General features: G+C 40.7%; 1 protein-coding gene across 3 annotated transcripts in view; it reads left to right on the top strand.

Annotated features, from left to right (window-relative positions):
* HGF (hepatocyte growth factor) overlaps window positions 1-27,062 on the top strand; it is a 129,277-nt gene that overhangs the window by 27,097 nt on the left and 75,118 nt on the right. For 2 of the 3 annotated variants that reach the window (XR_012801604.1, XM_075599581.1), the window contains exons 3-6: window positions 1,266-1,378; window positions 2,948-3,062; window positions 9,569-9,711; window positions 13,212-13,332. Coding sequence is in view for 2 of the 3 variants with exons in the window: in XM_075599581.1 (XP_075455696.1) it covers window positions 1,266-1,378; window positions 2,948-3,062; window positions 9,569-9,711; window positions 13,212-13,332 (492 nt within the window). In the remaining variant the exon portion in view is untranslated. The remainder of the gene's footprint in view (window positions 1-1,265; window positions 1,379-2,947; window positions 3,063-9,568; window positions 9,712-13,211; window positions 13,333-27,062) is intronic. The other variant, XM_075599582.1, reaches the window with a different exon arrangement.

Consider the following 27,062-nt stretch of genomic DNA (forward strand, 5'->3'; position numbering starts at 1 on the left):
ATTCACTCACCACAATGCTTTGCATCCACAGCGGCAAGGCATTGTGGGGCGTGACTTCGGAAGCTCCCGCTGTAATTGGCAGCTGTACCACCCATGCTGTTTGCACACACTAAGGTGCAATTTCGGGCCTTATTAAACATGTGTTTCTCCCACATGTTCAGAACACTATACTCACATGAAAGGAAGAGTACTTCCTATAGTAGAGCTCTGAAGGAGTGGAAAGCACCACAGCAGAAGGCAATAAAGTGTAGTATAATCAAGTCCACAACATAACAATCCAGAACAATGATCCTATGTTAACTCCTATGTCGGGTAAATATCCAATTATAATGGGGGATGTCGGGAATGACCATGTGATAGATCAACCTGACCCCCACTGGCAAAATAAGCAATACCCTGGAGTTGGATCCCACAATATATGAAGCAGAGTAATCGTAATACTCACTGAGACTTGATTGAAGAGACCTGGATGGGAGTGCAACGGCACAAAGGAAGGTATAAGCAACAAACGCTCCCAGCACTCTTTGACAAAGTGCTGGTAGCGCACGAAACGTGTCAGAGTGATCCTCCATGAGGAATTTGTGACTATTTTTTCTATGCCCAGATGATTTAATAGAGTTACTTTTTAGCGACCCAGCAGTTCCAGCTACGTTCTTGGCAGTTCCACGATAGTAGTGCATGACACCTGTCTCCCGGCAGGGAGCGTTTGTTGCTCAGAACACTATACAGGTACTGACTGGTATCAGATAAAGAGTTTTGTTCTCAATAGTCTAATGAGTAGGCAATAATATTTAATAATTAGGGATGCGTGGAACAAATATTTTTTTAGCGTGCGGTGCCCAATTTTCAAAAGTTTGGGGACCAATAGGCTAAGCTGTTTATATAGTTAGGGGGTATTGTTTTATGATGTTTCAATGCTTTAACTTTCTACATAAATTTCAATGTAACGTAAGAAAAAGAAAATCATAACAGTATCAAGTTTCAAATTGTTTGACAGGTTACCTGTTCAGCCTTCAGAGTTTTAGGTCAGTATTTAACAAATAATCTGTATAATATCCGAATACCATGACCTGGCCTACATTTGTATAAATTGTTACCTGCATAGCCATTATGTTTTTACAATGTAAAGAGTCACACTACATGCTCTCTCAGTTGATGTTCTTATGTGGTTGATACTGTACATAAAAGGCTAAAGTAGTATTGCACTGCTTAATGAGTATTACATAGAAATCAGTGTCTTATGTGACTGTTCTTTTTCGTTCCAGGACGTTTGCTTTTGATAAAAGCACAAAGAGATGCCACTGGCTTTCTTTCAATAGCATGTCAACAGGAGTAAAGAAGAAATCTGATGTTGCATTTGATCTTTACGAAAAGAAAGGTAACATTCATTATACAGATGACATCAGCAAATGAAAAGCCTTAACAACTACTGTATTATAATTTATATTGCCTTGTGTGACGTACAGACCCTCCAACATTTTACACATACAGTAAAAATAGGTACCACTGTAGTTCCTCTGCTAGCAGGGCCGGCTGGGAATATTGCGGGGCTCAGTGCAGACATGTGGTGCCGGGCCTCTTACCTTCTCCTTCGCCATCTCTTCCTGCAGGGTCCCTCATCATGGCACCACAACATCAAATGGCATCACGTTGCCATGACAACGGAACGTCATGTGACGTCTCGGCAACGCAGCGCCATGATGAGGGACCCTGCAGGAAGAGAAGGAGAAGTTAAGAGTTACAGAGGCCCCGTGCTCTCCGCCCCGGCAATCAGTTTAATTGTTATGCGGGAGAGCGTGGGGTTCTCTGTAACCCTGGGGCTCGGCGCAGTGGCACTGCATGCTCGGTGGAGGTACTTCAAAGCAATTCCTATGGCAATTCCTATGGCAATTCCCTAACCTATGCAGCTTACCACACCCAAAAAACATTCAATTTTATACTGTAGATAAAGATGGTCCTACAGTGCCCAAAACATTGACTTGTATAGCATCGTAAAGCATTTTATTTCTGTGTCCTTTAAATATATGTACATTAATGGTACTTTTATTTTGGTTTTGATTCTAAAAAAGAAAAAAAATTGTGTTTTGGTTTTTGAAATATTTTTGGTGTTTCAAAATATTTTCGTGTTTTGGTTCTGGGTTTTTTTTTCTTCAAAACTTGATTTGTGTGGTATTGGTTTTTGATTTTTAACCAATCGTGGAAAAATAAGCAGGACAATGCTAAAATAGCATACTAACATATGAAAAATAAGTATATAATCAAGAAAGCAGAGTTTTCTATTTGGTTTCGGAATATGCCGTAAGCTTCTGAAGGTTCTGATTTCAGACACCAAATGTTGCCAATATTTGGTATACATTATACTGTAAATAGATTAATAAGAGCCATTGAATTTAAGTAATGATGATTCTTTAATAATCATTTATGTTCATCATAACTTAGGGACTAAAATACATTTATTGAAAAAAACACTTTGTACTTTTAACTTTTGTTACCCTCAAAACATGCCTGTTTTTTTCTTTAATAATGGTGCATAATGTTACAAAGTTCTAAAAATAAAATTGAGGTGTTTTTTTTACATACAGTAGTATTTGTATTTAAAAAAAAACCAACAACTTACATCTTGATTTTTATCTATGCAAACATTACTGGTATAGAATAGAAAAACAGAAAATCAGACATTTCCTTCCAGTGACTAAGAAGATGTTGTATATTCTATACCACGTATCTTATATTAATCCTTAGGTGGGTAATAAATACTGTACAGTACAGTATGTAGTTCTGGCTGTAACTAACATATTTTAACAAACTGTGGCTGGTATGGGCATTTAATGGTTCACGCAATGGTAACTCAAACATCAAATACTATTTAATATAATTATAGCAACATCACAATATTTTCTTGTTTGCAGAAATCAGTTGTTTATGAATTCATTTTTCTTAACTACAGATTATATAAGAGATTGCATCCATGGAAAAGGGAGCAGTTACAAAGGAACAAGGAATGTTACCAAGCGAGGTCTTGCCTGCCAGCCCTGGAATTCAAGAATACCGCACGATCATAGGTAAGACGAGAATGTAAACATAATGTGGCTAATTATAAGAACACTGCAAACTAAGAGCATAAATAAGCCCTTGGCTCTGATCTGGTCAGATACTGTGTAACAGAGGAATTGGTACACGTATGTACTGTAGAATGTGGAAATCATTTGCAAATGAATTTGGCCAAGTTCAAACTGCAAAAGATGTACAGGCATACCCCACATTAACGTACGCAATGGGTCCAGAGCATGTATGTGAAGCGAAAATGTACTTAAAGTGAAGCACTATCTTTTTTCCACTTATCGATGCTTCGGTACAGGTAGGGAGCCGATATTGCTGTTCAGGACGTGCTGACAGGCGCATGCGCAAGCTGCCGTTTGCCTATTGGGCGAAGGGAATCAGCGAGTCACTACTACGGCGGTCTGTAGGGCAGAATAAGTGTCCGTACTCAAGAAGCGAACGTACAGACACAGAGGTATGGTGCTATTGAAAATGTGTCCTTACTCGCGAGTGTACTTAAAGTGAGTGTCCTTAAACCGGGGTATGCCTGTATGTGTAAATTTCAAGATTTCTGTAGGTATCCAACTGTTCAGGTAAAGCGTTATCCCCTCTACTGACCAAAAATACATATTTTCTTTCTATTTTCATTTTGATAAAAAATGTGACTAACTATCCAAAATGCAGTCTCATTATGTTTCTTCTTCCCCCTCCCCCGAAATTAAATTCCTCGCGAAATATTTCGATAAACGTGAAAAGGGTACAAATTTCTCAGAAATCACCCATTTTCTCCATCAATTCGCAATTTCATACAACATATTGCAGCTGTCACAATTCGCAAAGGGATTCACCATGCATTTCAATGTTGTTTCATACAGCATGCTACGTAGCTCCATCCAAACCCTGAAATAGTGATTTTGCTGGAGAGCAGAGTGAGACCGAGTCCTATTTTAGTACACATGAATTTAAGAAGTCCGAGGCAGGGATTTCCTTTCCTATTGTATAACTTTATTGTACTTATTGTATTATTATAATTCCCTGTACTTTGTCTTTTTGTAAAGCGCTGAGTTCTCTGTGTGTGCTATATAAGTAAAGATATACACACATATATACATTGATTTATATACCTCACCAAACACTCCTCTATGCAATATGTGTAGAGATACCTGGGAAATATATTAGTCTAGTCTAGTGTAGTCTAGTCTAGTCTAGTCTAGTCTAGTCTAGTCTAGTCTTCCTCTCTGACACTATGGCTCAGATCCACAAAGCTCCATTATCAACTTGAAGAGTCCCCTAAAACACACCTTTAAACAAGATGTGGAGAGAAACGTGAGACACAGGTGCACCTGGAGTATATGCTAACAGGGTACACATAGTACCGTATGCTAAATTATTCCTATTATCATATATCCCAGGTGTGCTCCTTTTTGTGCACAGATGTCTCTCCACATGTTGTTTGAAGGTTCTCCCCCTTCCGCCCCCCATTGTTTTTGCCTATAATTAGATTTGTGGATTGGCGTTAACCTCAGGGAACATAATGTAAAGGAGGGATTTTGATAACAGGACGTTATGAGCCTTGAGTTTACTGACCTTTGTGGTTCTGGGCCTATGTGTCTCTCTCTAGCAAAAGCGCTACTTCATGGTCGGGATTTGAGTTACCACATTTGAAAGAGAATTGAAATGTACATTCTTAGTGAATCGCTTGCCAACTTTGACTAATTTACAATATTGTTTTTGCTCTGAAAATACACATTTTGCCCATCTCTACTTTTTATGCTGTCTTTAGCAATGCCGTCCTGCTTACGTTTTGTACGGTACAGTAGTTGCATTCTGGAGATGTCCTTTACTGCTGCATCATAGGGAAATATAAATTAGTGCTACCATGCACACCATATAGAAACAACAGAGGTTACCATGGTAGCAAATGAATAATAAACAGGTGAAAACTCATCAAAAAAAATTCTTCAGGAAATTTTTGAAAAATGAAAATCAAGAAATAGGTTTAGCTGAATTGTGCGATTTATAGTTATGGGGACCAGGCTTATTTCCGAGATACTTATGGTTTTACTTGCTAGTTGTAAACTATTTACAGCCTAGATTTTCAAAGATGGTGCCTGCAGTTAACTAATAGGAAGCACAAGGTCATCTGTTGTGACTTTCTATTTTAATTTCCCAAATTGGTGCTGAAACACTGCCAACTCAATCAGTAAGAATCAGGGGAACAGGAAGGTCTGAGATGGACCATTTTATTTCTTGTTTACTTTTCTCTTCCCGTTTAAGTACCATATGTCTAATAATACATCAACATATTTTTAATTTATATTACATGAGTGTGCATAATATGAATCCAAGTTTCATAAATGTACAGATTGTGTATGTGTGTGTGTATACAGATGCAGTCCCCGGTTCTCGCTTGCCCTCCTCACGGCTCCCACACGACAGCCACCCCAGAGACCCCTTCTGTGTATATATGTATATATATAAAGAACATTTATGAGAATGACACATCAACTATCAGATTACATGCAGAGTTGATACGTTTGTTGAACACCACTTTGGTCTTGTTGAGATACATATGGAGGCCCACCTTCTCACTTACTTTGGCTAGTTCTCTGATTTGTTGCTTGAGGTTTCTGGATTTGTGGCAAAAATAACAATGTCATGCGCAAATCATTGATGACTCAATTATTCACCATTAAATGTTATTCCTTTTTCTTCCCAATTCAATGTTTTAAACAAGTTTTCAAGTATTGCTGGGAAAAGCTTTGGTGACATGGTATCTCCCTGCCACGCTCCCTTGCTCAACGTTATCTTGCTTGTATCTTCATGTAATCTAATGGTTGATGTGCCATTTGTTATATAAGATGAGGTGATAAGAAGTGCAGGGTGCAGACACTAGCCACTGGGCTACCAGACACTGGAGTAACTCAGTAGAACTGCTGACATGTGGTCACTAACAGGCAGACAGTACTTGAGGTTTTGGACAGTACCGCACAAGGAAGGATGTCCCATTCTTAGAAGATAAAGCAACATTAGGCTAGAATAATGTGACGTTAAGACTAAGCTAATGAGATGTAGAACAGCCATTGTTTTTACATACAATTAGCACTAAGGGTATGCGTTCACCTTAGGGAACACAACATCCGTTCCTGTTTTATGTAATGTCTCGGTATCCCTAAGTTGCAAAGCCACAAAAAAAACTTACATTATGTGCATCTCTCACACAAAGAAATAAATAATAATGGTATGCTGAGTAGTAACTACATTTATTGATGCCTAAGAAAGCATGTCCAGTTCACAGTAAGATGTCCAAAAGGCTTCAATAAATACAGCCACAGCTTGAAATCATAGCAAATTACATACCTATAATTTGTGTGCATACGACTGGGGTTGTTATTGTTTTTATTTCATGCTGTACAGTCAAAATGTAGAAAGGTCACATGACAAATGAAGTAGCTGCACGCTACTTTGTTTAGTAACCTCTGGAAAAAAGGATGATATCACCACCAAAGGCCGATGTGCAAATAAATTATAGGAAAGAATTAAACATATGAACATTTGCTGCTTGTTAACGAGTGGGCTTGAATTCATAGAACAACTTCGTCACAACATCTGTTTTTGTGAAGGTGGTTTCCACGTTTATTTAACGGAATGTCCTCTGCAAGAATTGTAACTTGGGTTATTTTCTTTCTTTACGAGATTGGTTTGTGGGGAGTGTAATGTTCTGGTTTATCTCTTACTCGTTTTTCATTTGAGTAGTATCTGTTTGTTATACAATGTAAATGTAGGAAATTAATCATGGTAATTCCCCTTTTCCTTGCTGCGGTAGGGGTACCACTCAATAAGTGATCCAGTTTTGTCCTATTTGTACATTTCTTCTCACCTTCCCTCCCTCACCTCACCATCACTACTAGAACATTTGGGGCCTTGCAGAAGAAGATTTATTTATGTATTAAATATTTAACCACGAGAAAATACATTGAAAGTGACACCTCATTTTCACGTACATCCTGGGAATAATGAAGAACATTGTTTTGCTATGTTCATTTTGAAACGAGCAGAGAGACAATGATGTCCAATCAGCTTTTAAATAGGAAATTGAACAAGCAAATGGAGTGCCCCATTTGTTTCTCTTTGCCTCCCCCCCATTACCTCACCGTCTCTAGTACTACATTTGGTGCAGAAATAGTTTGCAATAACAAAGCACATGTGTTTGCTTTGTTTACTTTTAAATGAGTGGAGAGGTTATGATGTCCAATGAGCTTAAAATAGGACATTGGACAAACAAATGGAGTGTGTTTATAAGGTAGGGTAAATAATACATCCTTAGCTTTGCTCTGAGGTGTATTTCTAAATAATTTTCTGCCTACTCTTTAAATTTAGTGTGTTGGTGCAGTTGTTCATTTGTTGGGGTGAAATATACACGCATCACAGTTTCTAAAAATATTTATTGTTGCAGCATAAAAATGTTCGTACATTTTGCATGTACAGGAGTTTGAGATTTCACTAATATCTTTTAGGATGTCATCTGTATTCTGGATTAACTTAACGTGATTTGTAACCGGCGCTAACCACACCCAATCAGTGAATAATAGTGCACAAAATTAATAACTGTGTGTAAAGGTGATCTCTAATAAATTTCTCAACCTTCTAGGAATGTGTACAGATTCCTTTCAATGATAACTTGTCCAGGGTGGGAAGGGAGCGAAGATAGCAGGGATACACCATAAAAAATAGAAAACATATAATAGTGCAGCAAATCAAAACAATCTGGATAGAGCAAACAAATCTTGGCTCTGTAGCAGTGCCTACTTACAGCAGGTCAGATAATAAACCGCATTGATCTACACAACTGGTAGAAAGGAGTCAGGATCTTCTATAACAGCAGTGTTTTTTCTATAACAGCAGTGGTTTTCAGCATGGAATACAGGCACATCAGCTCAACCGTCGGGAGATGTAGTGGGATCAATATCATGCAAAACAAGGGCAGACCATGGTGCAGATCGCAAATAAAATTTTATATTAAAAACAGCAATATAACTTTAAGAATCGTACTCACAATAAGTACATATTCTATGTTCACGTAAGGTTTTACTTGAGGCAAATAGAGTGCCCAGTGTGGAACAACTAGCAGCTGATCTTCTCCTTGACTCGCATCAGACCGGATGGTAGATGGCGTCTGACGTCACGTCCGCTGTGTGAGTGACGGTGTCCGGTCTTGGAGCTTTGGAGAGGAGCAGTGAGGGAACTCGGCAGCTCAGGAGCCTTCAGTTGAAAGGGCAGCTGCAGCAACTGTGAATGGCTCTACGCGTTTCGTTGTCAATGACAACTTCCTCAGGAGCACAGTTGCTGCAGCTGCCCTTGATGCGAGTCAAGAAGATCAGCTGCTAGTTGTTCCACACTGGGCCGGCACTCTATTTGCCTCAAGTAAAACCTTACGGGAACATAGAATATGTACTTATTGTGAGTACGATTCTTAAAGTTATATTGTTATTTTTAATATAAAATTTTATTTGCGATCTGCACCATGGTCTGCCCTTGTTTTGCATGATATTGATCCCACTACATCTCCCGACGGTTGAGCTGATCTGCCTGTATTCCATGCTGAAAACCACTGCTGTTATAGAAAAACCACTGCTGTTATAGAAGATCCTGACTCCTTTCTTCCAGTTGTGTAGATCAATGCGGTTTATTATCTGACCTGCTGTAAGTAGGCACTGCTACAGAGCCAAGATTTGTTTGCTCTATCCAGATTGTTTTGATTTGCTGCACTATTATATGTTTTCTATTTTTTTATGGTGTATCCCTGCTATCTTCGCTCCCTTCCCACCCTGGACAAGTTATCTGAATTCTGGAGACATGGGCCCCTGCTTAATATGCCGTGAAGCTGTCTTTTTTTTTTTTAAGCTTTAAGTTCCATTTACTTGAAGGGCATTTAAATCTTGTCTAGCGAAGGGAAGAAAGTCACACGGCATATTGAATAGGTGACATAGTCGTGTGAAGTCTTGAAACTTCTGTTCAGTCACATTTATCAGAAGCTCCTATTCGGGACCAATAAAAAGTATCACAACTTGCCAGGCATCCTATTTACTGAATAAAATGTAGTAAATAAATGTACTTAACATTTTTGTTGGCATGTTTCTTTCTGCTTGCAACAATACAGATACAGTATATAGTAATCAGTGTACACATTTCCTACTTTTACCATTATTTAGATCATTTGAGTACAAGCAATTAACATACCTTGCCTAATTATATACTTCAAGCTGTTGCAAAAAGAAGGCTGCTACTTAATTTTCTAATTGTGGCACATGTTAATTAATGTTATGTATTCTCACAGCACAAATGTGGCTAAAGTTACTATTGAGATACAGTATCGGACACACATGGTTTGCAGTAATACCAGCTTTTTAACGGTGTAAATTGAATTGAAGTTACATCATTAAAAGAATAAGGCCAACATGTGACCAACAGCAGATCTCACTGCACGCTTTGCAAACACTCTTATTCTGTAATGTCATTTTAAAACTAGCTTTTTACCTTCGAGCTATCGAGGTAAAGACCTGAAGGAGAACTATTGTCGGAATCCCAGAGGAGAAGAAGGAGGACCCTGGTGTTTCACAAAGAGTACGGCGGTTCGGCATGAAGTCTGCGACATCCCATTCTGTTCTGAAGGTACTCTACTGAATTCTTGACACAAAAAGTTTTCTGTAGTATGTGTACGCTTGTACTGTAATAGTAAGGGGTCATTCTATATCCACAAGTGGCTGCTTTGGTGGATATAGAATAGGGCAGGGGAGCGCAAACGTTTCCAGCTGCCCCTCTCTTCCTTGTCCCGCTCTCACGCCCCTCCCTTACCTGGTATCCGCGTCAAATTATGCTGTGGGGTCATGTAACGTTATGTCACATGACCCACAGCGTAATTTGACACGCGTGACGTCCTGTCACATGGCACCGCGGCGTCATTTGATGCCGCGTTGCCACGGCGATGCGTCACGGCCGGCTGAATCCTGGTAAGTGAAGTGTTGCAGGCGCCTCACACTATCCCACTGCATTTAGTTTAAATGCCGTGGGCAAGAGCATGGGGCCTCTGAAACCGCCTGCACCCCCCCCCCCCCCAGCAAAATCTCCCACCCCCCAGGGGCACGGCCCCCAAGTTTGCCCACCCCTGAAATAAGGCATCAAAGAGTTTGACAGTAAATTGAGCCTCTTAATGTGAATGAGAGTACAAAGTGCCATGTCATTGGAAAAGCCTCCTGTAGGTTTCTATGTTGAAGAAATATTTCTATACTCTGTGTAACAGCCCTTTTGCAGGGAGAATAGACATATTTTCTTTGTTTTTCTTTGTTTTTTTGTGTGTTCCTAATTAGCCGCTAATTAAATCATTATGTATAGTAACAAATATTTAACTTTTGGCCCAAATTTATAGATGTATTAACCCTCTGGATGCCGCACGACGTTGTGACCACGTCACAGGGTCTGGCACTCCTGGGGCCCCATGGGCTTTCTACCAATTCTCTAAGGGAGATTATGAATATTTCCTTCAAATGTGAAGCAAATATTGCAAAGGTTAAAGCTGCAGACTAAGCAATATCCTACATGTGTTTTTTATTTTTATTTAAATCAGTAAATCAGTTCTGTGCTATGAGAAGATACGTGTAGCATAATTTTTTTTTAAAAACACTGAACGACATTTTTAATGTATTATAATCTAACAAGCTTTTTTTATTTCTATAGCAATCATTTACTACGTCACATCCCCTTCCTCTTCTGAAACAGACTCTGGCACGTCCCTTTTTGAGCCCTGCCCTCTCTCTTGCAGTGCACCAATTGTATATAGTGGCTGCCTGGTCACATGATCTTCGCCACAGAACTTTGTCATATTAATATGCAGTGTTCGACAAACCTATACATTTGCTCGCCCCGGGCGAGTGGATTTAACCCCCGGGCGAGTAAATATTGGCCCAAGCAGCACACGTTTGGTACTAGGTGGCGAGTAGATTTTTTGGTGATTTGTCAACCACTGTTAATATGCATATACATTCCACAGACTGTAGGATACTTCTCTGCAGTCACATAGTGAAGCCATGAGCCGAATCTTCGCTGATCGATCACAGGAGAATGGATGGATCAGCAACTTTGCTAATTACTTATCATTGTGTGGATTGTATTGATGCATATATTAAAGGGAACATTTCTTTTTTTTTTAAATGGCAGCTTGGACTATTGCTTTAAATAAAGTATTTCCTAAACAGTTTACAATACTGTATGGTCAATTTAAGTTTCACCTGTACAGTCCGTGTAAAAGTCAGATTGGCCACTACCTTTGGTACAGTCAGATTGGCCACTACCTTTGGTACGTGGATTTCAGCGGATCAAACTCAAAAAGGGCGATTTGCGGTTTGCGGATTTTAAAATTATTATTACCAATACCGTCCATGGATGGATTAGCAGAATACAATCCGCGGATTCAGCAATCCGTTGGGGAAGTTTTAAGAATCTGCAATGCCCCCCGCGCCAGTCAGGTCACTATGTCCAGAGAGGTAATACTGGTATACACATACACACCCAGAGAGGTATTACCGGACACATACTGTACATGTCCAGTATTATCTCTAATCTTTTACTGGACAGTGTCCTAATACAGGTCAGTCCGGTACAATACTGGACACCTCGCTAACTTTGCTCCAGTTTTGCAACTTTGGGTGTTCACCAAGGATCTTGATAGAGTGGTATAAAACATGCAAGAACCTGGGCACTCTATATACAAAAATTAAAGCACAACCATTTCTTAGTTAGTCGTGATTGGTCATTTTGAGCCATATATGATGTGCTCAGCATTCTTCTGGTTTGATACTCCTCTTTTCAGTCGGCCGATGGCAGTGACACATGGCTGTATTAAATATTAAATAAGCCATATAAGCACATTGAAGTGAATAGCAAGAACACAAGCAAAACTGATTGTGCTACTTATTACTACAGTATTTCTCAAAAGGTATTTCATATACTGTTTGTTTCATCGTCCTTTAAAGCATCAATCTTCTCTGCTGTTTCAGTAGATTCCCCCCCCCCCAAAAAAAAATACAAACCAGGTGGTATTGCAAATATCACTAGTTCCAGACACATACATGTTCTTTTTTTTCTTACCAAAACTAGCCAGTCTTTAATAGTGACATCATTCAACAGCGGAGCAGGCACACAATCTAAAGACTAGTGCATTGCCGTGATGTCATCATTTTCATTCATTGACAAGGAATGTGTCAGTGGCCAAGAGAGGGGAAAATGTTAAAATGTAAGATTTGAAACTGTATAGTCGCGCAGCTCAGGACTTCCCTGTTTCACATTCAACAATAAAATGAATTTGAGACATTTTGGGGATTACAGTTCTAAATGAAATGTAATAACATCCATGGTCTGCAATCTGTTTGTTAATGTGCTCTGTCTTTGCTGATATGCAGATGTACTAGCAGGAGTAATAGCCCCATGGTCCCTGCCTCTTTCATGCACCCATAATGTCATTATAATGGGGTCTGCTCCCGCTGCAACACACCAGTGGGAGCAATAACGCCTGCTACACCTGTAACAAAATAAAGAATAAATATTCTGTATCGTGGCACCTGAAAAAGTGTAAAGATCAAACTGTTTTTCAATAATAATTTAGATTCTTTAATGAAGATACTACAAGACCTTTTTTTCCATAGGATTAAAAAAAGAAAGAATGACCAGAGGAAAGTTATTATAAAATTAAAAAGGGCTGAACCATAACATTGCACATTTTTTGTATTATTAAATCAAAGATTTTTCTATAACAATCTTATGGACAAATTACCCTTAATATATAAAAAGAAAAGTAAATCAACATAATATTATATGATACAGTACCAAATATCCTTTGTGATATGATTTGTAACGCTGGCCATCATCAAACGTTTGGTGCCCTATTTAACTTGTGCGTAAAAAGCAACTGCCATCAGCAAATCAGGTTTTTAATAAAATGCTATAATATAATGATCTGATGAAATTGCTTTTAAAGATCAAGATAGATTTCTAAATTATTTGACATGTAGAAAGCAATGTGTGTTCCTGTCTGTGTTTTGTGTAAATGTGTCCATTATGTTTTTCATTGTGTGTTAAGAGAAAGCATGTTTACATAGAAATGTTTCCTTTTTTTATAGTGGAATGTGTGGCCTGTAATGGAGAACATTACAGAGGTCCAATGGATTATACAGAGTCAGGAAAAGAATGTCAACGCTGGGATCTGCAAAGACCACATAAGCACAAGTTTCATCCGGAGAGGTAAAAATGATATGCAAACTTTCCCAGACCCTTAAAAGGAACCAATTGAATGAATGATTATTGTTTCTTAAGAAGTCCAGTGATTTTAGTTAAATTCATGCAAATTAAGTTGGTTTATCTGCATATAACAATAATAACATACTGAACCTCAGGACATTTCTTCTTCAGTTGTAATCATACAGAGAGCATGGTTTTCGTCTGGCTTGGCCGTGTATAGAGAACACAAGATCTCATATCCTATTCTTTTTCAACTGTAATTGGACCCAGACAATTGGGTTTTCACAGTCAAAGCAACTCATAGAAACAAAATCTGAGAAAGTAATACATAACGACTTGAAGCCATTACAAGTGTCACCTTCTCTTCAAAAATAATATTGAAATCTTAGTTGATGGTGGTTTGCATTTCGTGACAGTGCTGAATTTAATATGAACTTTCAAGTTGTCATGCAAGCTGACCAGGAAATGTAGTATTCGCATAAACATCAATAAAACGGCATCTGAAATTGTGACATCAAAATATGCTGTATTTACACTTTACAATTAATTTATTTTTCAAATGAGGGGTCAGCTGCAAAGATACTGTAGTAGCTTCAAAAGTTTATACAATTTATATTATCACTGGTAGTTGTGACGTTGCGTGCTATAAGCATATACAAATGTTTGTGCTTTTGTATTTGAACTTGTGTAACTGAAACATTGGAGAATACAATTTGTTCAGGATTCAGAGAAAGGCTAAGAATGCAGAGAATGAAAACAAACCATGGTTACCCAAATCTGACTTTGATCCTTCTCTGTATGTTAGCAATCACTTGATGCTCCTTACAAGGGATGCAGATGGCAACTCGTCATGTGTCCATATTGATCTCAGGGCTGTAATAATAATACTGGATCTATATTTTCTGAATGGGGGGTGGGGAATATTATTTTTCATTGATACAATGTTGGATATTATGTTACTTATCTGTCAGTGTAACTCTAGAATCTGAGATTTTGCTTGTAGGCGAGACGCATTTTTTTTTTTTGTTAACCAAAAGTTTTTATTAGGTGTTTGTTACAGGCATAAAATAATCTAACAACCCATTGACTTTCTGTACCGTAGACATAACACCATTTTTTTCCAAACAGATAGACTAACGTGACTCACAGGGGGAACAGACCGATGAACAAGACAACTTACATTACCAACACACAGACAAGGGGAGGGGAGAGGAGGAGAGAAACAAAAAAAGGGGGATGGGGAACTGCAGCCTACTGAGTCCTGCTTTGAAAAACCTCTTCGGGGCCCTGCATATGACGCTCTGAAGCCTGTGTCAAGTAAATGTGAAGTTATTGGAGCCAGTCAACCCTACCTGTCCCCCCCTAATTGTAGTCTGTGCCGACCCATCAAAGGAGAACGCATTTCCAACTATCAGAGCAATATGTTGGTAGCCTTCACCCTGGGGATGTCTGATTGGGCCAACCACGGTGCCCAGACTTTAAAAAAAAATTCGCCGGTGTCGTTGACCAGACTCGTCAACTACTCCATCCGGCAGACGTACCAGATTATATTTCTGATTTTTGGGATTATGGGTTGTTCGGGTTGCTTCCACAATGCTGCGATTTCGCATCTCAGGGCTGTTGCAAAATGTGCAACTAATTTGTGCTCAGATCTACTGAGCCCCCGGATGCGCCTACCTAATAGGAACAGCCAGGGGTCCAGAGGAACCGTGAGACCGAGAATGCTCTGTAGCCAATTTCTGACGGACTCCCAGATCAGGGCCACTTTGGTGCAACTCCACAGCATATGCAGTAAGTCTGCCTGTTCTCCACAATGTTTCGGGCACAGTGGGGATTAACCCTTGACAAACTTTGCCAATCTAGTTGGGGTGAGGTACCACCTCATCAGGACCTTATATCCATTCTCCTTTAATGTGACACACATCAAACTTTTTGCTGTGGCTGTTAAAATAGTATCCCATTCTTCGTCTTCTAGCGTCTCCCCTAAGTCAGCCTCCCATTTACTCCTGTAGCTAAGTTTATTGTCTCCGTCCACAGCAGGACATATCACCTCCCGGTAAATCCTAGAAGTAAGTCCCTTTGTTTCTGTTCCTCTGGAACATAGCTGCTCAAAATTTGTTCGCCTTGGGCGTTTTGGAATTTTAATATAGAACGCTCGTATCTGGAGGTATCTGAAGAATTCTGAGTTTGACAACTCTTTTTCAGATTTCAATTGCTCAAAGAATTTTATAGACTTTCTCCCCTCCAGATGCAAGAGCTTCGTGAGGCTCTTTTGTTTCCAGATTGTGAAATCTTTACTACGCTGGCCCGGAGCGAAATCAGGGATGCCCACAAACGGGGTCATAAAGGAGTGCCTCACTGTGAGGGCAAACCTATATTTAGTATTCTCCCAAATTGACAGGTCGCTGTTCATTTGCAGCGAGCGGTTCACCGACCAATTTAGAAACCTTTTTTGGAAGCCAAATTAGATCTTGTATCTCTATGGGGGTGCAGCACTCTTTTTGCAACTCGACCCAACATCTGAAGTGAGGGTGCGAGTGCCATTGAATAATTTGAGTTAGTTGGCCGCTCTGAAATATGACAACAAGCAAGGTACCGCTAATCCTCCTCTTATAACTGGTCGAATTAGTGTGCTAGATTTAATACGAGGCTTTTTGTTACCCCAGACAAATTTCATCATAGAGGACTGCAGCCGGAGGATGTCTTCCTTTATAACTTGTACCGGAAGGGTCTGGAACAAGTATAAAATTCTGGGTAATACTGTAGGTTCATTTTTTAGGCACTGGATCCTGCCGATCCACGAGATATTATAGTTCGCCCATCTTTTGAGATCCTCCTTCAGAGTCCTTATCAGTCTGGGGTAATTTGCCTTATATAAGGCACTATACTCTTTGGTGATGTTAATCCTTAGGTTTTTTATGTAGGAGGCTTGCCATTTGAAATTGAAAGTTACCTCAATTAGTTTTTCTGTGATCTTTGGCAGGTTTATATTTAGGGCTTCCGACTTTGCCTGATTCATTTTAAATCCCGAGATCTTATTAAATTTCCCTAACAAGCTAAACACATTCGGCAGAAAGGTGAGGGGTTTTGATAATGTTAGAATAACATCGTCTGCATACAGGGCCACTTTATGTGACTGCTTCTGGACTTTTATCCCTGTTATGTCTGGGTTAAGGCAGATGTGTGCTGCCAGCGGCTCAATGCATATTGCAAAGAGCAGGGGGGATAGAGGGCAGCCCTGCCTGGTGCCGCTCTTTATCTGGAAATCTTCCGATGGGAAGCCTTGATGTCTGACCTTCACCGTCGGACCCTGATATAGAGCTAGAATGGTGTTTATCAATCTTCCCCCCCATGCCAAATTCCTTCAGCGTCTCTCTCAGGTAGGGCCAATCAATCCGATCAAACGCTTTCTCGGCGTCCAGACTTAATGCCATCGACGGGATATTTTTTCTCTTTGCCAAATCGATTAGATCTATGATCCATCTGGTGTTGTCTGTCGCCTGCCTTCCGCATATAAAGCCCACTTGATCGGGATGGACCTGCTTTGGCATTGCCTGATTAAGGCGATTGGCCAATAATTTGGAGAAAATTTTGGTGTCTGAATTAATTAAAGAAATAGGTCTGTAGCTTTTGCAATCCGCTGGGTCCTTCCCCTGTTTATGTATCACTGAGATGGACGCTTGAAGCATTGGGCTTGGGATGGGGGCACCCGCCAGTAAAGAATTGAATAGTTTTAGTAAATGAGGAGCTAAAATGTTCCGAAATTTTTGTAGTTTAAATTTGAGAAGCCATCTGGGCCCGAGGCCTTATATGGTTTTAGTGCCTTCATTACCTCCATTAGTTCCTCTAATGTGAAGTCTCCCTGCAGCGCCTCCCTTTCCTGTCTGCTTAATTTGGACAAACTTGCCTCTGATAGGAATGCTCTTAGCTGTTTACGAGTGGTCTCGCAATGGGAGACCTTTGCCCAATCATATAGGGCCTCGTAGTAGGCTTTGAATTCTTCAACAATTAGTTTGGGGTCAGAAGTAAGGTTACCGTTCCTTGTCCGAATTGCCTGAATGTGGAAGTTTTTTTTTTTTTTTTTTCATTTATTGACAAGTAGGGTATCTGGCTTGTTTGCTTTTTCAAAAAATTTCCGCTTGGACCAAGACAACTCCTTTTAAGCTCGGGAGGCCAAAAGTAAATTTAGCTTTGTTTTAGTATCTAGCAAGGCTTCCAAAGTCGGAGCCTGCTTGTTTTTTTTGTGAAGGACAGAGAGAACCGCCAATTCTGATTGAAGCTTTTTAATTTTTGTGTCCCTCTCCCTTTTACGTCTACTTGCCATCCCAATGAGTTCTCCTCTCAGAGTTGCCTTATGGCCTTCCCATAGGGAGGCTTGTGATGTCACACTGCCTACATTTATCTGGAAATACTCCCTGATTTTATCCCCTATTTTTTGTTCAAATTCGGGGATTTTCAACAATAGCTCGTTGATTTTCCAGTTCGCTCCTGGTCTGTTCAACCTAAAGTCAGTGCGCCGCAGCTCGATAGGTGCATGATCTGACCATGAAATATCATGGATTCCCATATGGGAGATCTGAGAAGCCATTCTATTAGAAACAAAGAGGTAATCTATTCTGCTGTATCTGTCATGTGGGTGTGAGTAAAAGGTGTACCCTCTGTCCCCCTGGTGTTGTTCCCTCCATACGTCCACTAGGTTATTGATTTTCAGCCCTGAGGACCAAGCAAGCCGAGTTTTTGGTCGGAGGTTGACTCCTGGTGTACATCTGTCAAATGATGGGTTTAATGTCTGATTAAAGTCAACCGTACAATCACGCAGCCCTGAGCTACTCTGAGAATTGTGGAGAAAAATTTGGTCATGAAAGATTCCGCCTGCTCACCTGGAGCATAAACATTCGCTAACGTGATACTTTGACCTCTAATTTCTCCCACTATAATTAGGAACCGTCCATTTTTATCTCTCTTAGTAAAGGTACATTCAGCGGCACACGATTATGGACAAGGATTGCTACTCCTTTCTTTTTTTTTTTTGCTGAGGCTGAAAACCAGTTCCTAAATCTGCCATCAATGTATTTTGGGGAGCTCTTGTCGGAGAAGTGGGTCTCTTTTAAAAGAATGATGTCAGTGTCATATCTCTTATAATCAGACATAGCCATCTGCCGTTTCTGGGGGCTATTAAAACCTTTAACATTGTGGGATATAATTACAAAGTCCTTACCCATTTGGATATTTTATAGAGTGTGTTTTGACAAGGGCTACCTGTTCTTGTGTTGGATTCGGGTTCCAGGAGCTCTGCTTTGAGATGAACCCTTTCCGATTCATGTACTCTGGCTGCCGGGGAGAAAAAAAACAATGGGACAAACACGAGGAAAACATTGAGGAAGACACAAGGCAACATTTCAAAACAAATAATAAAAAACTTGTGGCAGCTTTGGAACGAGCCTCGGCTCCCACAGTAACTGCCTCTCCTGGATGTCCAGCTTGGCCAATTCCCTGGGAGTTCTTCTGTCCCGTGTTGGCCCTCTCATCCGCTGGTCCAGGCAGGAATTTTATGAGCCACCCTGGCTTAGGCCTGCTGCTGCTCATATGGAGACCCATACCGTTAGTGGGAATGGATTCAGCCACCCACCCCTCCCCCCCTTACATAAGCATGTATTGAATATCCACTCTTGTAACTCTATACTTTTCTATTCTCCCTCCCTCCCGGGGGGATAATCATTCAATCTGCAACCTGATTTTTGAACTATAACTATCAACTCTAACCCTCTACCTCACTCCCCTCCCTCCTTTCCTCTGACCACCTTGTGGGGATTCTGAATCATTATGCTCCGTAGGGCCCACCCCCTCCTGCCCCTCTCTGCCTCCTTTCCCCTATTAATCTACGGGCCGCTCCCCCTTAACCCTCTGCGGGCATTCGCTACCCCCTGGCATGGTTCCCCGGTACTCCTTTTCCCTCCGGAGCACTTTCCCCTACTCCCATTAATGCCGGTCTCCCTCTCATGAGATATCAGCAGTTCTGGCGCCTCATGATGACGTTCGCGGCTGGGGGTGCGTTTCAGCCCCAACCAAGATGGCCGCTGGGCTATATCCTATGACGTATATCCGGTGAGCGTCACTCCTCCAAAGCCCGCGCCAGAAGATGGTTGGTTTCCTGCGTCTTCTTCCCGCCACTGGAACTCCGCTGTTGTGCAGATCCCACGATGGCGTCCATGATCCTCCCAAGCGCTATCTTGGAGGGATGCATGTCACCGTTGGAAGCCGCCATCATCGCCTGGATTTTGCACCGGGCCTCGAGGTAAACTAAGTCTTGCAAATAAGTTTTTTATTTCTGAAGTATGCTTTTTACCTCCGTCGCCTCTTCTTATTACTGGCTGTCTCGGGACCCGCTTTCCTGATTTTTTTTGTGGGGGGTAATAGTTAAAGGAAGAGGAAGTTAACGAATCACTTGGTTTGCAAAGAACTTTAATATACCGGAACAGCAGGTATTTTGTGTAACTATCAACCGTTCATAACTTAGAAATTGCTTGGGTTTTTGTTTGTTTTGATGGCCCTCACTCCTCTTCGGGGGCGGTGGATCCCCGGTTTGGTTTGGCCTTCCCAGCTTTCTGCCACTCCTGTTCTGCTGAACCCTGGCGGGGCTTACTCTCAATTCCTCCATTAGCCCAATTTTGCGCAGGAATTCATCCCCTTCCTCAAGTTCTTTAATGTAAATGGCTTGACCGTTTTTGATTACAAGGAGGCCAAACGGGAAGGTCCACCTGTAGCGTATGGCCCTCTGACGCAGGACCCTTGTCACCGGCTGGAGCTTCCTCCTTCTGGCTAAGGCCACTGGGACCAGGTCTTGGAAAATTTGTAATGAGGCCTCTTCAAATTGGCTTGCTCCGTCCGCTTTTGATCTCTGGATCACTGCATCTCGGGTGCGATAGTAATGGTGCCTGGCGATAACATCCCTGTGTTGCTCCGTGGCTAGCGGTTTACTTCTTAAGGCACGGTGGCACTGATCCATCATTAGGGTATTAGCGGGCTGGTCTGGTAACAGCGCTTCCATCCACCTGGAGACAAAGCCTTCCCCATCCGTGACCGATTCGGGGACCCCGTGGATCCGGATGTTATTCCGGCGTTCCCGGTTTTCCGCGTCCTCCCTTCGGTCCACTATCTCCGCCACTTGTGCCTGAAGGAGAGAGGCTTTCTTGTCTGTTTTCTTCAACGATTTAGAGACGGTCGCCATTTTGTCCTCCAGGGCCCCGGTACGTTCTCCTACGTGTTGAACCTCTTTGCGGAGCTCTTGGATCTCCGCCTGCAGAAGGGTCTTTAGGTCCCGATACAGATGATCAAAGTCACAGTGGCGGACCGGTAACTGCTCCGGCCCTTCCGCTGTATCTTCCTCTCGCTCTGAATCTGAACCGCCATTTGAATTCGCCACCATTTCTGTCTTTGCCGCCCGCGAGTTTGACCTGCTAAGATATTTCCGCAGTTCTCTGGAATTTTTCTTCCAATTGTTTTGCGGTGCCATCACAATGTATTCCCCGATTGGAGGGGATTATTTTCAGGTGGTATAACGTGGGTATTTTATTGAACGCTGCTCGGTGGGGGACGGAGCTTACGGCTTATGCTGCCATCCATATCACCTTCGCGCATGCGCCTCAGGCGAGACACATTTTAAAAACATACTTAGGATATAAGAAATGACCTGCTCTAAACAGTATGGCCCGTAAAGAATCATGTAACATTAACATGTAGTATTTCTTACTTTTTTTGCCTCTGAATATCATCTGAATTTCAAGGTCTCCTTGAGGTTAGAGTGGCTATTTACTAAGCCAGGGGTGTGCAAACTGGGGGGCGCAAAGTTTCTGAGGGGGGTGGGAGGGGGGGCACGGTGCTTACAGAGACCCCTGCGCTCTTCCCGAAGGCATTTCAATTAAAGTCTCTTACCTTGGCTCAGGCTGGTTCTAGCGACGTGTTGCCATGGATTGGACACCACAGGGTCACGTGGCGTCGCGTTGCCATGGCAATGTGACAACAGAACTCCGGAGCCAAGTTAAGGAGGGGGTGCAAGTAGTGGGGAGGGGAGAGCCGACAGGGGGGCACAGGGGAGAAAGGTTGTGCACCCTTGAACTAAGCCATGCTAAGCCTTAAAACACCAGCAAGTAAATTGGCCATAAAGTGTCTTCCAATGTCGGAAGGACTCTTATTGAGTAGTACCGCTTTGTAATTCTGACCCCTGCTTTTTTCTTTGGTGGAGTATTGTATTTTGCTTTACATGCTCTTACTGTATCTAACAACTTACATTCATCAGTAACCCTAAGAAAATGAGTCAGCCTGAAGAAATGTTGTCAATAGATGTTATCAGAACATATTTTTCCTCATTTTGCGATCGCCTTACTACATGCCCCTCACCTGACTCCTAACAATATTGAACACATAACACAAACCATCCATATTTATTGTGAGAAACCCCTCTTGAAAACTTTGATCTTATACAATAATAATTATGACATCCCCTCTTCATTTCTACTATCCTAAAAGTAATTTGAAACCAAGTACAGTATGTTATGGAAATATTCTAATTACAATTGAATGGGATTACATTTTCTACAATGCAAATGTTTGTAAGACTCCTTGGCTGGAAGATCCAAAAAAGAGGTATCACTGCTCGATTCCACATTAACGGCAATTCAAGTCAATTGCTGTTAACGTGGAATGAACTGCGATATCTCTAATTGGAGCGAAGTGAATCTCCCTGTTTTTGTCTTGTCTATAAAGTAGTCTTAAAAAAAGTGTGTGTGCCGAGCAGGCGCATTTTAAGTAAAACTTCTTTGTCTTATGTCAATGTTTTGTCACCGAAATTGTATTTGTAATGGTGATGTTTTTTTTTTTTTTATAACTTAAATTTTATTGAATATTTCAAACAGGAAATACAATACACAATACACAATACAGGCAATTCTGAAAGTGTTCTCAGCCGTAAACAGTAATATAACTCATAAGATAATTCCTGACCTTTCGGGCCCTACTTAGCCAGGTTATTCCGGATGTAATAGAAATAATAATAATAACGGAAATAAAAAAAAATAAAAAAAAAAAAAAGGGGGGAGGAGGGAGAGAGCGGTAGGGTGGGGACTGGATATGGAGAGGACATCAATCCGGGCAGCAGATCGCCGCTTGTCTCGCATATTTCTGGACAGATCGCCTCTGTTGTATTCCTATCCGTGTATACGTATACTCAACCTACTTTGTGTTCCCGCTCCCAAAGGAGAACGCATCAATATCTATCATAGCCAGATTGTGTTACTCTCAACCCCGGGGATATCTGTCTGTGCTAACCCCAGGTGTCCAGACTTTTAGGAAATTGGTGCCAGTGTCGTTAACTAAACTCGTCAACTTTTCCATCTGGCAGATAAACCACATTCGATTCCAAATCTTTGGGATGCTTGGAATATCGGGGTGTTTCCATAATGCTGTGATCTCGCTCCGCGTTGCTATTGCAAAATGTGCTATTAATTTATTGTGTGCTTTGGACAGACCCGTTAATGATGATGTTTTTAATTAAAAATCAAAACACAATTTCAGTGCCAAAACGCAAGGAAGTTTGACTTAGAACGTGTGTTTTAGCTATTTGCACTTCTATATTTATAGTAACTGTGAATTCCTTGTGTTTTTTTATGTGCGTGTTAGTCAGTGTGTGTGCATGTGGGAGTCAGTGTGTGCGGGTGTCACTGTGTGTCAGTCAGTGTGTGTGTGTCAGTCAGTGTGTGTGTCGGCGCATCACTCTGTGGGGGAGGGGGGTGCTGGTGATGATGATGATGGGGGTGGTGGTTGTGGTGGTGGTGATGATGATCATGGTGGTGGTGGTGTTTAACAGTTGGATTTTTCTATTTTTTATTATTTATTATTATTATTATTATTTTCAACAAAATAGAGAAAAGAACATTGTCAATTTCACCTTCTGTGTCCTAATAACTCCACCAATTCTGAGTCTGAATCACTGTTATTATTTTGCTTGGCATGCCAGCATTTTAAAGAAAATCTACGTACAATATTTGAACACGTTTATAAATAAGTAGATGTCATTTTAAGACATTTTTCTGGATTAATGGTTATTCTTCATGGTTACGTTTTGACGTTTTGGTTGAAAACATATTTATTCTTCATACAAGTAGCTATATATGTACTGTATAGACTTAATAATTTTCTTACCCAAACTTGCTGTCATTAAAGAGTTACGTGAACAAGGAGACAAAGAACCTGGTAAATGAAAGCACTCTAGTACCCTAGTATATTGTGTATAGTTGAATGCTTTAAAAATAATTTTATTACCGTAAAATAAGGGGGTATCGATAGAAACATTACGAATGCTAAGTACCCTCATCAGTATTGCTAATACTTACTAAGTAAAGTAAATAATATTACACCTAAATTGTTGTCTTTAGGCAAGTATTAAATGTAATAAGCCATTGTCCTCTTGACTTTAAATGTCTTTATTTCTGTTCAGAGGACTACTGCGCTTACGCAATACAACTAGATGTTTATAATCCTTTATATTGTGGTGATGAAAGTGGCATATTCACAATCATAGTTCTGCCCATACATTGCTGCAATACAGCTAGGGCAGCTTACTCTTTGTAATGTATCATTGACCTTTGGACCTGTACTACATTTAATTTAAAGAGAGGTGGTGTGACTTCAGATAATATTCACTGTAGTCAGCTTGTAATGTTACCAAGAAGTTTAACAGAGTAAAATTAGTGGTGTCTCAGATCACATTAAACTCATTCTCAGTAAGGTATGCTAACTCCCTAGTGTCTGATTAGGACATTCAGGTGAAAGCCACTATATTGATGATATAGGCTGAAGTAGCTGGATGTTAGACTCTTAGGCTGCGCTTACAGTGCCGGTAATGGCGTCGCGACGTCGCTTCAAAACAATTGTATTGATGCCGTTGGGTGCGCTTATAGTGGACGCGATGGTGATGGAGCGACGGCGCTACCAAAATCCTTGAACTCACTAGAATTTAATTTTGCAGAGACAGTCTCCCCATGTGACTGCCTATAAGCCAATCACATAGCCCCTCTGCCTTCCCCGTTGCTGACGTCACTCCCCTTGTAGCCAGCGACATGTCCAAACCTGATTACAACTTTCGCAATGTTGACAGTGACAGGGGATGTCATCGGTTGCGTCGCCGTCTCCGGCACTATAAGCATGGCCTTAGGCAGAGTTTGCAATATACATAATTGCTATCGGAGGGTCTATAAGGTACTGCGTGGATGAAAGTTCTCCTGGTCTAGATCCTTATTCAGTCCCCATATTTGCTTCCTTTATAGGATTATAATGTGGTTGTTACCATTGCATTATATATTATTAAGCATCAGCAGCTGATACTGTAAGTAGCAATCTAACCTCCAAAGCGGAAGGTGTATATATGCCATGATATATTGGCATGCTGTTAGTAGCTTGATACAAAGTATACTTAAAGAGTTATGTAATATAATTTTAATATTGTAGCTATTCTTCTAATGTATTTTGTCTGCATAAAACTGAGTAATGTTCAACAGTGTCCATTCATCAAACAAGCTTATAATGTATACGTCACTGATTTTCACCTGACATGGCTTAACTGTGACCATTCCGTGTGGCACACTGATTGAAATGTATTGATTGGCTATGTATTGAAGTCAGAACTATTGCATGGAGAAGAGATGTGTGAAAAAGATGTGTGAAAAAGATGTGTGAAAAAATTGTGCTAAGAAGCTACCTGTATTTGTTTGCAAAACAGTAACAGAAATGCTCCAAAGTCATTAAAAACATATTTTGTTCCATTTTTACAGCTCAGAGCTTTTTAATAGCAAAATGCAATTTGTTAACAATGCTGCCATTTATTGATTGTAAGAAATATATTAAAAGTGTTTGGGAAAATAAGAGAATTGGCATATTGCACTTCATGGTTTATTTTAAAAGAACTATTAATACATTAAATACAACTCCACTACTTTGTATTACTGTACATTCATTCAATCTTTCCATTAGGTTTTGCAGATACAGTAATGTAAAGCATCTGTCCCTTCTGGGGGCTGTGCTTGACACACTTTCCAGTTTGCCTGCAGCTGCACCGTTTCCTGGTAAAGACTTCCTACATTTTCTTAAATCAGTAAAAAATTAGACTGTAAAATAATAAGTTGTCTGCTGTATCTCACAATAAGTGGCTTAATTCATTTTTAAAAGAAATTATGTACTGAAAAATCTAGCCTTCTACCAATTACATTTGTGCAGCTGTTTGCTCGCAGGTAAGTGTGTCAGTCACGCTCTGCAGGGCGTGTTACGAACATTCTGCTAGAACATTGTAAATATTCTTATGCTAGCATTTGGTATACTACACTACATTTTTATTAAGGGAATACATGTATACATGTCACTTAGCATCAATAGTGGCCCCTATATTGCATTAGATTGTAATTTGGAGAGAGTTTATCTGGAAGAATAGCAGGAGATAACGAAGGGTTCTAATACCGTGTACACATCTTCCAAGGGAATGCATTACTTTGTGTGTCTTGGACCATCATTTTTCCCCATTGTATTAGCATAAAACACTTCTCCAAATATAAACTTTGTCTGCCTAAGAGATTTGTGTCACATAAATGTAATGTAGTTACCAAGTGTGCTACATTTGACACATACATAAGGGGCATTTTTTAGTTTATGTGCATCTATATAGAGTAGAAAGTGTAGATGTGCTGTCCTGAAGTTTGATACATACTGTAGCCCCAAAATGTTACTTTACTTTGCAACTATCTTGCACCATGTGCATCAAATTATAATTGGGCTAATAGTTCATCGAAGGCGTGAGGGATTATAATTAACATACAGTCTAAAAGGGTTTACATTATATTCTGGATTTTGGGCTATTATTTACTCTCCTTTTATAGCAACTACACAAAGTAGGATTATGTGTAAACTTCTCTCACTTGTGGCCTCCATTCAGTGTAAGAAATGTGATTATCACAAATATTTTTGCTGTATACCTATGCACACTATTTGGGAGTTTGACACATAACGGCCAATGCATTTCTGCAGGAAAGGAATGAATGTGGCATACAGAAGTTATGTTCTTTATGGCTCCATTAAATCACTTTGAGTATTTGAGTCAAGGGATTTCAAAAAGATAAACGGTAGCCTTTGAACTCGTCTTACAACACTTTATGCTAAATCACAGGTGATAGCAATTAAAATGGAATGAGAACAACATGAGAAATCCCACATTTAAACTACACTCAGTTTTGAAATAGTCATGTTGTTTTTATTTTTCAAAACAGGGAGAAAGGGGAACCCTCGCTCAGCTTACAGTTGAAATCTAATGGGGGAAGGTGCTCCTCTGGTAGAAATTTGTAGGCTATACTGTGTAGAGGAAAGTAAACCCAGTTGTGGGCCCTCATTCCCATTAGTGGGTGTAATGTGACATTATTAAAAACGTATTTTAATACTGTTACATTACACCCACTAAGGCTGCATCCATAGACACAGCAGCCGTGTGGAGGAGTGCGGAGGCGCGCGAAGGCTGAGGGAAAGAGGGTGCTTTCCCTGGCCTTCGTTCGCGTGCCATCCGGGGGGGTGTCTATGGGCGGGCCAGTGACGTCACGGAGCCGGTTCGTCCTCATTGGGCGAACCACTCACGTGACCGACCGATCGCGCGAAAAATCAGTTTTGACTGATTTTACGCGCATCGCGCACACCCTCCCGCT

The sequence above is a fragment of the Ascaphus truei genome, chromosome 5 (genome assembly GCF_040206685.1).
Source record: "Ascaphus truei isolate aAscTru1 chromosome 5, aAscTru1.hap1, whole genome shotgun sequence".
Classification (NCBI taxonomy): Eukaryota; Metazoa; Chordata; class Amphibia; order Anura; family Ascaphidae; genus Ascaphus; species Ascaphus truei.